The sequence below is a fragment of the Cinclus cinclus genome, chromosome 4 (assembly GCF_963662255.1).
Source record: "Cinclus cinclus chromosome 4, bCinCin1.1, whole genome shotgun sequence".
In the NCBI taxonomy this organism is placed as follows: Eukaryota; Metazoa; Chordata; class Aves; order Passeriformes; family Cinclidae; genus Cinclus; species Cinclus cinclus.
Genome location: NC_085049.1, coordinates 27,546,851 through 27,561,323, shown reverse-complemented (window position 1 = coordinate 27,561,323; position 14,473 = coordinate 27,546,851). Strand labels below are relative to the sequence as shown.

Below are 14,473 nucleotides of genomic sequence, written 5' to 3'. Positions count from 1 at the left end.
GCCCTCCAAGCCGCCAGATGTGAGGAAGCTCTTTTAGACATATATGGATTAATTATTTCTTCCTGAAGTTCCCTTTTCAGGACTGTGATCTGTTCTCTGAGACATCTCCCACACTGGCAAGCTCTGCCAGTTCTGGGGAGCTGGATCTGGCACCTGGTGAGCAGCAGAGTTTGCATAGGTGTGGAGAAGTGTGCTCTTGATTTTCCCAGCCATACCTAGACCTGTCTCCTGTTGTAGTCAGTGAAAAAGGAATGTGTGCTTGCAGTTCTTTGAAAATGTTTGTTGCTTCTACAGTCACAAAATCATTTAGATTGGCAGAGACCTCCAAGATCAACGATTAACCTAAAGCTGCCAAGTCCACCATCATACCATGTCCCTAAGTGTCACATGAATACAGTGTGGAGCTATTTCAGTCAAAACTGGGACTTTTTTGGGACTTAAAATAAGGAGATGGAATTGCAAGTGTAAGTGCAAGCCTAGTAGGATTGTTTACTTAAAAAAAATCTGATCCTCAGCTGTGAAAATGGGTCTTACACTTCAAAGTCATGTTGTCACTTTTGAAAATGTTGCCCTTCTCTATTTTATTTCTTTCTTTCTTTCCCTGGGGCTTTTCTGCCACAAAAGTGACAGAAGAATGTGCCACCGAGCCATCATGATGTTTTGCCAGTGTTTTTGCCTCACAGTAGCGGGAATCAGCTCTTTTCTGCCCATTTTACCAAGTTTTATGATCAGAAGCTGTTCCGAAGCCCCTGGGGCTGGATGGATGGATGGATGGATGGATGGATGGATGGATGGATGGATGGATGGATGGATGGATGGTTACCTGCAGCAGGCTCTGCCCTTTGCTGCGGTTCTGCTGGCCTTGGGGAGCCTTCTCAGAGCAGAGGGGTGCTTTGTGCTCAGGTTGCCAAATTCCCGGCTGTGGAGAGGGTGTGGGCGGACAAACAACACGGTAATGTGAGTTGATTTTCTCTCTGTGTCCCTTTCTTGCCCGGGCTGGACAAAGCCTTGTGCCGGTGTCCCTGGGGCGCTGCCCTCCAAACTCCCATCCTCTGCATCGCCCTGCGAGGGAGAAACCATCCAACCGCAGGTGAAAGGGTGGAGGAGGAAGAGCGATTTTCCCCTAGGATTTGGGGGTTTTGGTAGGGCTTTTTTCCCCGCTTTTATTGGCCGTGAGTGCGATGACCGCGTAACCACAAGGAGCGGGGCTGGCTCCCTCCCCCTCGCTTCCTCTCCCTGGCAAAGGGGAGCCGCTCAGATTTCCTCCCAGCACGGGCTACATTCCTCTCAATACAAAAGGAAAGGAAAAACTGCTCTCTGCACGGGCAGATGGCCGACTGTTTCCTGGCAGCTCCGCTCCAGTGTCTTTTTTCCCATTGTCCTGACACAAACACATGCACACATGCACGCGCACACCCACCGAGAGCAGCTTACCTCCTGGAAAAGTAAATAAATGCAAGCCCTCTTTGCAGAGGTTTATTCCTCCTTGGAGCTGTGTGAGCTTCCTCTTGGTGATGGCTAAATCTTGGGCATTTCATGGTGCTGTCTGGCCCCTGGCCCTACTCTCTGCTCAGGAAGGCTGAGCGAGGGGATGATGTGCTGTGCTGTGGTGTGCTGTGCTGTGCTGTGCTATGCTGTGGTTGGAAGGTTTCCATCAAGAATCAGGTCTGCAATAAACAGATTCTGCCTTTGTGATGGCCAAGATACGTGGGACAGTATGTAGGAGCAAAGAGGAGGTTGAAGGAGGGAGAGGGAAGAGGGCTCTCCTGAACCGAAGAGCAATCCGTGGGTGACTTTTTGCTTGTGCTCAGAGTGTGATGCTGGATAGAGACAGGCTGTAGTGGAAGGTCCTGGGCTTGGAGTGGGTACAGGAAGGTCTCAAGGAGCATGCACATGGTGCCCCAAGGTTGTGGTGATGGACACTTCAGGAAGCTGTGTGCTAAATCCTCATCAGAAGGGACAAGAGTCAGCATCCTGCAGGGTGAAGGCCACCAAAGGAGAGATTTGCTGAGGCTCCGTTTGTCTCCCTGATGATAACTTATTTTGGAAGAAGCTGAAGTTCTTCATTTTAATGCTCTCATTTCCTTTCTGAATGTGAGACAATTTGTCTTCCTGCCAGGAAACTCTTTGCAGAGTTGCTCCTCGAAGGGACCTCTCTGGGTCCCATTTATGTTAGAATAGCAAAGATTATCTCACCACATCAAAAATGAATTCCAGTGTGGTTCATGAGCTGAACACTATTTTTTTTAGTGACAGGTTGTTTCCTATGCTGTCAAATGTTTGGGTTTGTTATAAGCATAATCACCCTGAATTCTTTCCAGTTCTTTTACACTAGAAGTGATTTACTGGTGTATTAGGACTGCTATGTTTGTAACACAGCACTCCTATTAGAGGACGGAAAAGCACCTACATCAGCTAACTGCACTGGTAGAAATGAGTGTTTGCCAATTTATTTTTTTACTTTGTTGGGACCTGAAGCCAGTTCCACTGCATCTGCTGGAATCCTGTCTCTCCATGTGGCTGATAGATGATTCTGCTGGCAGATGTGTGCTTGTGTCAATCTGGTCCATATTTCTTTTGTTTTATTCTCTATTGACCACAGTCATCCTCTCTGTGGGTAGTTTCAAAGCCAAACCAAACAGGTATGGATCACAATCTCCACTGATGTAATCTGCAGGCAAGGATACACTACCAGTGTCTTCTTCAGACTTGACTTAAAGTAACTGAATTTTCATTTATTAGCCTGCAAAGCAAAAGCAACTATTATCACCCCTTCAAAGGGGGTGAGCACACATACACTCACACAAAACCTTAAACACAGGGAGAGCCAGGAATTGTCCCAGAAGGGTTGTCCTTTGCTCCTGCCCTCACTTGCCAGGGTCTTGGATTCCTCATCTGGAATTACAGGTTCTTTTCAATCTTTTTTTCATTACTTCCTTGTAGAAAGCATAGCCTGAAATGCATAATTCCATTAAGCATTGCAATCATTTTAGCAGCCAGATTGGAAAATACTGAATCATTCTCTTCCTTTCCATGTGAATTTTTTCTCACTATTTGTTAACTTACCTGCAGGAGTTAAGACTCATCATGTTTCTAAGTAGTCATACAAACCACACTTGCCACCAGGATGAAAAGCAGTATTTACTTTCTATGCATGCAGGACTAAATCTGTGGCTGGGGGCAGTGAATTAGGAAAAGAGTGTTTCTGGGTTTTTTGACAGGGTCATGAAACATCCCACCACTAACCCTGAAAATGCTGTGTTTTTTAGCTGAGGGTGTGTCTGCCTGAGGGAAGCTGAAGAAATGTCAAATATCCTTTGAGTTTTTTGTTTTGTTTTGTTTTGTTTTGTTTGGTTTTTTTGTTTGTTATGTGTTTAGAGGGAGGAACAAAGAGAAAAAAAGACAGTGGGAAATGTGGGACAAGCTTAATAATAGTGGGTGCAACGAGCCCCACCTTTAACAGAAGACAATTCATATTGTGAGACCCTGTTTTTGTTTACTGTCTTCAGGTCAAGATTTTATTTTTGTTCCAGCCTGCACTTTTCCATGCTGAGCATTGCCTCTGACTGTATTATGTTTGAAAGCTTTCAGCCAAAATGGTTCAGCTGTTTCAGCGAGGAGCCTGGGGAGAAAATTGCTGCCACTTCCCCGTGTTTAAAAAGAAAAATCAGGCTTTCCTTTTGCTAAAATTTATCTTATGCTTTGAAACAGAAGTGCCCTTTGGATCAGGAATTTGTTCTTAGCCATTCCTGAGTTATCTCTACCCCAACTTTTCCAGGGCTCTGTGGGAAGGAAGTTTCAGCTGGCACATAGTCAGCAGAGGTTTTTAGAGCTACCTTGTTACGGGATGTGCTATCCTCCCAGCTCTGAGTGTCAGGCAGGTGATGCTGGTGGTATCCCTGTGGAACTTGACCTACAACATTCAGAAAGTGGGTGATGGAGGGAAGTAATGGACAAGAAGTGAGAGCAGTTTCTCAAGGTTCCATCTGCTTTACTACAGAATAAGGATGCTCTCAGGATGAAGTTGAGACCTGGGGTGACCCCCTAATATTGCCTACAGCAGGTCCTGCTGGCTCTCTCTTCTCATTGCTGAGGGTTAACTTCTTTACAAGCAGAGTCTTGTTGCCAGCCCTGGCAAGGGGGATTGGGATTCAATGATCTTCAAGGCCCTTCCAGCCCAAATCATTCTGTGATTCCTTCCATGTGCTTTAGTGCTCATTAGGTTTTCCCAGACAGGTGACTGATGTTGCTATCTGAGCAGAAAACTTTTTGCTTCCCCCCCTTTTTATTTCATTGCTGGTTTAGGGTGTTGAACCAGGCACCTTGTGAGCCCGTCCTAGCTTGAAAGGGCCTTAAAAGCATTGGAGCTGATACAAAGCAAAAGCAAGGAGGGAGGAAAAAGTAGGCACACCCTTAGTCAGAGGCAACCATCATATGTGATCAGGCATGTATTTTACCAAGGGCAGGGATGGGACCACCTTGCTGGCAGCCAAGGAAGGAGCAGGGCAGGCCCTTGAACCAGAGTAATCCTTTCAGGCAGGTTAAAGATTTATAAGCAGGCAGGGTTTGTTCTGTGTGCTCAGGGAGGGAGAAGGTCAGGAGATGGAATTATATAATAAAACTGAGGACAAGCCATAAGACCCAGCACAGCTTTGCTGGACATGGCGAGTTCCTGCATTCCTCACATTGTCCCCCTGATGTGGGGTGCTGGCACAAAGGCAGAGGTTGTAGAACGTCGATTCCACTTGGGGTTTTTGAAAATACAGTTTGCTTTGACACGTGGGATTCTCCTGACCCCCTTGTAAGCCCTGTGGTGTAAGATATGATAGATCAAAGGGAAAAGTTAGGATGGAGAGGGGTGAGGGGAATAGGAGACCGTGTAGGATCTGGCTCTGAAGGATACTGTAGGAGCATGTCACTTCCCAGTCATTGGTCCTTCATTGATATATTTTGCATAAGTTTAACCTGCTTTTTTCTCTTTAACAAATTACTTGGCTCCAATTATCTAGAATTATCTACAATTAGGATCTCATTACAAGTGTGATGAGCTGAGTAATCCTGCTGGTGGTGTGTTTAGTCTTCATGAGATTAACATAGCCAGGACAATCAGTGTCTGCAGAGAGGTCACCTTGCCCTAAAGTGGCTGTGCCCAGCACAGGATGGAAAAGTAACTGAGGTGGGAAGGCACCTCTGGAGGTGGCAAGTACAACCCCATGCTCAGTGGGGTCACATAGAGCCGCTTATTTGGGACATTGTCCAGTTGGGTACTGGCTATCTCCAAGGGCAGAACCTCCACCATTTCCCCAGTCTTGGTGATGCTCTTGGTAAAAAGGTTTTTCCTCATGAGTAGGCTGATTGATCCTTTCTGAGAAACTTGCTGCTGTGGAGGTGGCCCATCTGCAGGACTGACCAGGAGAGGAAAGAAGTGGACTTTGTGTAAGGTGTCTGAGGTTAAACTGGGCTGTCAGTGAGGGAAAGCTTATGGCACATGCTCTGGAGCTCAGGTTTGCCTTGCTGCTGGGTTGGTGTTGGCCACCTCGAGTCAGAGTCAGGGCCTCCTCCACTGTAAGCATCTTGTTTCACCAAGGGAGCTGCTCCTGGCTCCTGCTGTCCTTCCCAGCTCTGGCTGCATCCCTGCGTGGCTTGTGTCCTCCCTGCAGAGCAGGGGCTTGCTCCCTGAGGTCACACCCTGCCAGTGACCTCAGGAAGGCAGCGTGCTCGTGCTGGGAGCATGGACACTGCCCTGTGCTGGGGCTGTGTGTGTGTATGTGAGCACAGGCACACATCCTCATGCCTGCTTCTTCCCCCAAAGGAAAACAGGCTCCACACAGATCAAGGGCTGGGGGAGGGAGCCTTGAAGGCTTTAACTGTTGGCTTCCCCTTACTCATGTTTTTCCTGTTAGTGTTTTGTCTTCTTGGCATCCTTCCTGTTCTTTATATGTGTGTATGTATGTTATATATTGTTGCCTCCTGGTTGCTGTCTTTATGTTGCACCCTTTGTTGTGTAAAGCACTGTAGCAGGGAGACGTGACCTGTAGGCTTTGGCTGCTTGGAGTTACTCAGGTTTTGAGCACTGAGGAGAAACACAACATGTCTTTGTTTCTTCTTGGAGGAGAGTTGGACCAGCTGCAGGTTGCTGCTGTTGCTGTGAAGCCTTGCTGTTCATATGCACCAGCAGTGTGGCCACTTGTGGACATGGATGAAATTTTTGGGAGAGTAAACAGAGCAAAGGAGACCTTGAGATATGGCCTCCAGCATGCAGCAAGGGTAATACCCATCCCCAAACCACCAGTGAGGTATGCTTGGTTTATTCCCCACAAACAAAACTGCAAAGAAGGGAGGCCTGGGAGGCTTGCTGGAATCTCTGTTGTGCTCCCCTGGCTTTTGTCGTCGTCTGGTGGCCACTCCAAATGCAGTGGGCAAAGCTGGTGTCTTCCTCTCCCTGGTAGTGTTCCTCTGGAAGCCTTCTCTGCCCTTTGAGGATGGAAGTGTGCCTCTTTTTTATTCACTGATTGCTCTGGAAACATCATGTAGCATCCCTGAACCAGATGTGCGTACTCCAAAAGCGTTTGGATCGGAAGTGGGGAAGAGGGCACTGGGGAAAGGAGGCGGGAGGAAAACTTAAATTAGAAGAAAGTCAAACAGCTATTGCTGGAGACAGATGATTACAGCTCATGTCAAGGCTGTTTCCTGCATGCCAATGATAGATCAGTAAACAAACGCCTCTTTGCGAACACAAAGCAGGCAGGAACTCTGTTTGGAAGAGAGAGGTCGGGGTAGGTCTCACTTCACTTGGTGGCAGGAAGCCCCTATCACATGGCCCTGGGAATTGTGAGGCCGGGTGTATGTGGGGAGATACGCCGAGAGGCTTCTGCTGGGAGTCTTCACATCCTTCCCAGGGTCCAGCCAACAGGTTTGAGAGCTCCCTCCCTCCCTCTTTCCTCCCGCCACCTCCTCCCCTGTCCTTCCTTTCCCAGTTTAATTTTGAAGTGCTATCAGATGACTGCTTTGTTCGCCCAAACAATGGCAGGGAATAAATTGCACTGGCAAGGTTCTCCAGATGGGGCTCAGTACCTTCTCTCCACTTTCATGGCCTTGATGTCCTGCTTCAGGACGTACGTGCCAGGTGCAGTGGCCTTGGGCTCAGGTTCTTTGGGGCTGTGACTCCCATTGCTGGTAGGAAGTTCTTGCATGGTTTCTGGAGAAAGCAGCAACCTGTCAAGAAGTATCAGCTTGATGGGTGTGTGTATGTCCCTCTTGGGTCTCCTGCTAACTGAACTCAGCCCTGCTTGTTTCTTCCAGGTAGTTTGTAAAGCTCTGGTCATATTGCTCATGAGGCAGGAAAGCAAAGCTTTTCAGATAACACTTCTCAGCCTCTGGCAGGTCTCCCTTCCCCAGCCTTACACACGTTCTTTTGTGCTCTCTCCCCACTGCCCTCCATATTTCCCTTCTGTGCACACAACTTCATTACCTCCCTTCTAACAGGTTGGGTTTGTGTTGGGCCCCTTCCATGTGCTGCTTTGTCAAAAACTCTCCATGAGCTGTAGTGGGTCACAGAGATGCTCCGAAGGGCCTGAGCCAGCACACAGGGTAGTGTGTGGTTGACTGTGGGAGAGATGTGGGCAGTCAGATGGGAACAAGAGTTCCCTCTGCCCTTCCCAATGAACTGTCATGTTAGCTCTGAGTGCCTTGTAGAGCCAAAACTTGGAAAACAGAAGTAGACATTCTCTGTCTACTGGAGGCAATTTTCCATCATTACCGTCACAATTCCTCTGGTCAGGTAATGGCAATGCCTGTGGGTCAGGCCTGCAGGTTATTTCTGGTGATCTTATTATTGGAAGAGATGTTAATATTATCTCTGAAGCTCATCTGGGCTTGTGCTTGGCCCCAGGAAGTTATTTCACTGTTTGACTTACTGAGAAGTACCTTAATATTTTCTGCTGTTTAATTCCAGAGGTGACTCTTTTTCCCCTCATGTGCCATCTGAGGTGTTTGGATATTTACTCTTTTGAGCAGAACCAGCTAATGAGCTGCAATAATACTCTAGGTCATGCTGAGGGTACCATGTGTGCCCTGCTGCTCAGAAGGAAGGCACAGCCACTCATGTATCTCCTAGGGATGACTTGACTTCCCTAAGCAGTGTGTGGTGTCAGTGGGGGTGTCAGTTGGTACCTGGCTGTTGTCACAGCTTTGGAAGCTCCTGGACCGCTCTTTAATCTGCCTAGTGTGAGTGTGTTGCTTTGGTTACTCCAGCCACACTTGTGCCTGGAAGGGACAGATATCCCTCTGCCTTTGGCTCCAAGTCATGTTGATCTGCCACTTGCAGTAGTGCTCCTTTCCCGTGAGACTCTTGCAGCACTCAGCAGCTGCTTTGTGGCTCACTTCTGCAAATCAAGGCTGATGGAGTCTGTCCCATCCACCACAGATGAAGAAACAAGTGCAACCCTTATCCTGTATCATCTTCTTTTCGGCCTATGCCACTGCCAGGGAGCTGTCTGTGCTGAGCATCAGCACACATCTGCTTGTACCCAGATGTTCGTTTTCAAGGCAGGGCTTTTTAGCAGGCTGTTGGAAAAGGCTGAGAGATGGAGTTTCCTGATAGGGAAACTGGGGGATCTTATGAGGACAGAAGAGCGCATTCCCAGCAAACATTTGATGTTCCAGCAGAGCCCCAGGGATTGTGTGTGTGGACACAAGAAATGTTGTATTTCTCACCGCTAAAGGCAGTGACACGGAGCTGCAAGGCACCAAGTGAGTGCTGAGTGATCCCTGCTCTAGGGATGTTGTAAACCAAGTGCAGAGGAGACTCTGTTGCAGCTTTGCAGGAATCTGCTTTGGCTGCCTGGGTGAGTCATTCTTTGGCCAAGGCCACGAGTGTGGTTAGCTTTTCATTATTTTCAATCCATAACAGTTAACGGATGGATGAATAGATTTTGTTCCTTAGGCTGGTAAATTTTCTTGACAGTGTTGCAAGGCTGTTCTATGTCTAGATGTGAAATGGGTGCTTGTTCCAGTTACTAATGAGGGAGAGAATCCAAGGGGGTTTATTGTCTGGGAAAAAGAGAGTCTGCTAAATGGTTAGCAATGAGCTGCCCTGAGTGTGTACACATTGAGTTGACCCAGAGTTCACTCCTCGCCTCAGGAACATTGCCAGTATGGAATAAAAGGAGGGAGAGAAAACTGTGAACAAATAAAACTGATTTCCCCCCCGCCCCCCTTTTTCCTTTCTCTGCCCAAAAGCTTGAACAGTGGAAATGAGAGATCCCTTTGTTCTTTACTGTTTTTTGCATGGTGGGCTGTACTTTTTTTAATGACAAGAGGTACTTGGTCTTGTCAAATGCCAGGCATGGCAGGGCATCCTCTGGCAGACCAGCTGGTGGAGAGATCTGAGGGACTTTTCTAAGTATTGCCTACAAGATAGTGAGCCTGTTGTCATTGCAATGTTTTAGAGCAGGCAGACCACCCTGAGAAGTGAGCAGAGATGATGCTACAGAGTAAGAGAGTAATTCTTCTATTTTCTGTATAACAAAAAAGATCATTGCAGCACAATAAAGTGGAGATGTTGCATTGACTGGGTAACAGTGTCCCTCAAAGAGAGGGACAGTCATTCCAAGAGTGCTAAAAATCATGAGGCAAACAGAATGACTAATTTTTGTGAATGGTTTATCTTATCCCCACAAGGAGCTGTCCTGTGAAATGAGATCAGTAGCAGGCTAAGATGGCCCACCAGAGAGACCAGTGGCTGCAGTGCAGTGTCTCTTCAAGCTAAAATGTTTTCTTATCCCAAGCTTTGAGTGTTGTGACAGTGTTTTATTCCCAGCAGCCACTTCAGGCTTGGGGCCTTAACACAGGTTGTTATAAAATTGCAAGGGGGAAAAAAAAATCTAAATCTGATGAGATTTTGACAGCAATGAAAGCCTTTTTGAAATGTGCTCCATATATAATTCAAGGTGCAGCAGTTGATGCTGAGTCAAAGACAGTTTTTGCCCTCAAAAACTGTCAATTCCTCACTGGGATTCTGAGGGGTATTGCTGTCACCCCGCTTCCCATTTTTCAGGGGAGGAAGTCTGGGCTGTCCTCAGAAAGCTGTCATGTATTACTTCAGCTCCTCTCCTGGATTTCAAGGAGAAAGGTGTGTGTGTGTGTGTGTGTAGAAGGAAAAGAGAAGGATACTGAGCAGAGAGCAATGCTTCTTCCTTGTGTCTGTCTGCAGGTGACCTTCTGCCCTGCTGTGTGCTGACATGATGACAGCAAGCAAGGCAACCGATGTGAGCAGCAAGTCTGGGGGTGCTGTCTGCAAGTCTCTTGAGAGGTGAGAGCTTTCCCTGTTCCAGTCCCAGTGTGTTTTGCTTGTGTTTATTATCCCCAACACAAAGAAAACCAAAGGAAGGAAACCTTGTCTCTCTGCTGGGCACCGTCCCTCTCTCCTCCCATATTAAAACACAGCGCAAAAGTTCCATCTTGAGATTCTGTGTATTATCTCATCCAGTCAGACCTCTGACATTCTAACATTCTGATATTCTTATACTGTGGTATTCTAATATTCTAATATTCCAGACTCACAATGCCAGAAAAGGTCTGCCATGAGGCAGGACTACTTATGCTGATGATATGTCTGTCAATGTTTTCCCTGCCTGCACTTGAAGTCTTCAACACTGGAGACTCCTCAGAAGAGCCCCAGTGTCCCCACCCATTGCAGGGTGGCTTCTACTCTGAGGTCCAGCCACCAGTGGCACTGTGATGCCCAACTTGGGAAGGACTTTGGTGTTCACAATGCCAGCTCTTAACCAAAGCACAGTATCACTGCCACAGCCAGGACTTAAATGTGAGGCTAAGGAAGAACAGATGTCGCTCAGGTCCTGTTTCCTCTCACATACCTGTCCCTGTCCCAGACTCAATTTGCACCACAACTGAGTCTGTGATGGCTGCCAGCACTGCTTAGCTCCAGGACAAAGCTCCAGGCCTGACAGCACACAGGGATGCAGGGATGCTGCCTGCAAGAGGAGCTCCTCTTGCTCCTCCACAGATGCTCTTACAAGACTGCTAAGTTCTGGAAGAGACACAATTGACACGTTTAAGTTAATGGGGCAATTTCCCAGTTTTTTTAATCTTATGTTGGGATTGTGGTTAAATGGGACTAATGATATGGGTTTGCATCCTAGTAATTATCTTTTGTTGTCTTGGTGCTTTTTCCCAAGCCCAGGCAAACCTCAAAGACGTGACCAGGTGCTTCAGTTCAGAAACATATTGTGTTGGAATAACTGCCTGTTCAGCAGGATATCGATACGATACCAAAGTGTTGATACTGTGATATCACACACCTGGGAATCTCTAGACTAAATAGATTTGGAATTTTTGTTGCACTTTGGACCCAAACAGTGAAGATGTTTAATATTAAAATGTTGAATCTGGTTTCTGGGTGCTGTGGGAGTGTGCCTGGGGGCCTAAGTGCACCTGTGGACTGGGTTGGTAGAGCCCATAGAAATGGAATAATAACAGTGCAGTCTTTGAGCATCAATATGCGTTTGGGGAACATTAGGATGAATGAGAAAGATCCTCTGAACAGGTACTACAGGAACACCAGCTGTACCATATGCTTTCTCCTCTGTGTAACAGCAGTAATCTTGCTGTTGTTTGCAAGTGGTCCATTTTGCATTTGTTTGCTTAATACCTGATGATGTCCAAAGTTTTGCTGCACTTCTGCACACACACCTACACACACTGGTGAAGCTCTCATTGGTATCAGCATGTCTGATGTACAAAAAACACCTCTCTCACCTGCAGCCTACTTCTTCCACAGAGAAAGGCTCCTTTTCAAACCTCATCTTGATTTTAATGAGAGAAGGGCAGTATGTTCTGGCTAGAAGGACCTTTCCCTGGGTATCCTCCTTTCTAAGCTCATGTCAAGTGCTTGGTTTGAGCATCCTCAGCCATCAGCTTTATGAGTAAAGCTTGAGGAGCTGATGAACTAAGCCAAGGGTGAGCAATGGCAGTGAATGTTTCTTTCCTTTTTGTCTTCGATGTGCAGGATCAAGCTTGCAGATAAGAATAATACAGCAGCTGTGAAGGAATTAGAAAAACCTTTGTGTAGATTTTTGAGTGAGAAATGTTCTGAAGGTTCCTCTGTTGCCCTGGGTTTAACACCTGAAGCTGAACCAGTTTCTTCTGTGGTGAAGAACCCACTGGGAGCCTTGGAGAACTTGATGCTGGATCCGAGGCTTGACTGCTTTCAGCAGAACATGCTTAGTCCTAAAATGATCATCAGTGACCCATCTGTGGATCTAAATGTCAAAGAAAACAATAAAATTGCCAGGAAGCAGATAGGAGGCACTCAGAATATACCAGGAAAAATTGGCTTGAGGAACAAGTCCTTCAGCATCAAGGAGAAAATTTCAGAATGGGAAGGGAAAAAGGAAACGCCTTCTGCTCCTCGCAGAGAGGAGGAGCCAGGAGTCAAAGAGGAGCACAAGATGCCTTGTGTGACTGAGAAGATGAGTGGGGAAGCACTGGTGACTCGGAAAGCAGAGACCAAGAGACTTATGAGCCGGGAACTGGAGTGCAAAGGGGTAGGCAAAGAGAATGAGCGGAAAGCAGGAACTCAGAAAGGCATGGGGCAAGCTGCAGATCGAAAAGGGGAAGCGCAGAAGGATGAGGAAATGGAGTTCAGCCCTGGAAAATGCAAGGAGGTGAAAGGTGGGAAGTGGGAGGTCCAGAAGGAGAATCTTTCAGTGCTCAGTCAGGTCAAGAAGCTAGAGCAGGCTTTGAAAGATGGCCCAGCAGAACTGCAGCCACAGTTGCCTGGTACATACTATTCCCCACAGTGCTTGCAGGAGAAGGCAGCACAAGGGCACACCGCTCCCGAGGGCCATGAGGGTGTATGTGGGGGGGCTGAGATCAACAAAAGGCCTCCTGGCGTGGACTCTGAAATCAGTGAGCCAATTTTTGGGACTCTAGAAGAGATAAGAACTTCTCATGTGAAATCCAAGCACTGCACGGTGGAGAATGTGTACACAGAGCCGGGGGTGCCAGAGAAGAAGCCCTTCATCAACCCACTGCCCAAGCCTCGGCGGACTTTCAAACACGAGGGGGAAGAAGACTGGGTGCCAGCAGTTAGGAATAAAAGAAACTTACCCCCCCTGCCATCCATTCCTCCCCCTCCTCTGCCATCCTCTCCTCCCCCATCAGCTGTCAGCAGGAGGCTCTGGAGCGGGAAGCACAAGAACAATGCTGACCACAGGTACTGGGGCTGTGCTTCATGAAGCTGTTGCTTTTCATGGTGGAGTCCCACCTTCCCATCTTTCTCTGAGAGAGACAAATCTATCCTTTTTGCTCAGAATCTCCGGCATAATCAGCACTCAGTCATCTCTCCCAGAATGGATGAGTGGCCAGCACTACTCCACAGGGTAACTGTGGAGGGATAAGTCATGGCAGATTTAAGGTCACTGTATTACATGGCTTAACCCTCAAGCCCAAAATTGAGGGATTTGGGGTTTTGTTTTGGTTTTCTTAGCAGAAACTCTACTTAATTGCAAAATGACCACAGCTGGTCTGGAACAGTGTTTGGAATGATAATCTCTAGTCTCTGCTGCAGCATTTTCACTGTCCATAGTAAACCTCAGTGAATCTGATGTGTATATATTCTTCTGGAGTGCTTGCTTGCCTTTTATCCCCTCCCACATGACTGTCACACATTTTTGGGGTTGGGAATATAAAATACACTGCTTTTCTAATGCCCACTGGATAAATTCTCACTTAAAAATTCCTGGCTCCGTTGGAGAAAGGAAATCAAAACTTCCTAGGTTTGCTCATGGAGGGCACAGTTTTACCTTTTCTACCATTCTGCAAGCAAGTTTTGTTTTTCTGTGCTGCTCAGAGAGCTGATTTTGGGGCCCTCTTATGCTTTTAGCTGGTGGGATCTGTGCTGTAGATGGGACCGCTCATGCCCTAAGGTTCTGTGTGGTGTTCCAGGATGTGCCATTCAACACTTGCATCTTCACAGTGTGCTATTGCCATGACGACCCAGATTATGGCACCCCCAAATGCCTTTATTTGTGTGGCTGATAAAAACAGCCAGCCTCAGTATTGCTTTTACATGGGATGAGGCAGTGAGACGTTCTCAGCAGTTTATCTTGCCAGCTGTGTGGAAGAGTGAATTAGCTGTAATTCAGTTATAAATGCTGGTTAACTGCATCACTGTCCTCTCTCTGCTCCTCCTCCCCCGCCCCCACCGTGGTGCAGGAAATCTTATGAGTTTGAGGACTTGCTGCAGTCATCATCCGAGCACGGCCGGGTGGATTGGTACGCGCAGACCAAGCTGGCCCTGACACGCACTTTATCTGAGGAGAACGTCTACGAGGACATCCTGGGTAGGAACTGTGGGAAAAGAGCTTTACTTCTTGGGTAAAACTGAAAAAGTTTAATAAAAGGCAATAAGAGACAAACAATAAAGCAAAAGGTTATAACGGCATTCAGC

The 14,473-nt window shown here is 47.3% G+C and overlaps 1 protein-coding gene across 1 annotated transcript in view; it reads left to right on the top strand.

Annotated features, from left to right (window-relative positions):
- Window positions 1-10,210: 10,210 nt before the first annotated feature.
- Window positions 10,211-14,473, top strand: part of DENND2A (DENN domain containing 2A) — a 35,542-nt gene continuing 31,279 nt past the window's right edge. The window contains exons 1-3 of the mRNA XM_062491866.1: window positions 10,211-10,312; window positions 12,029-13,237; window positions 14,239-14,366. Of these exons, the coding sequence (XP_062347850.1) occupies window positions 10,242-10,312; window positions 12,029-13,237; window positions 14,239-14,366 (1,408 nt within the window). The 5' untranslated portion in view covers window positions 10,211-10,241. The remainder of the gene's footprint in view (window positions 10,313-12,028; window positions 13,238-14,238; window positions 14,367-14,473) is intronic.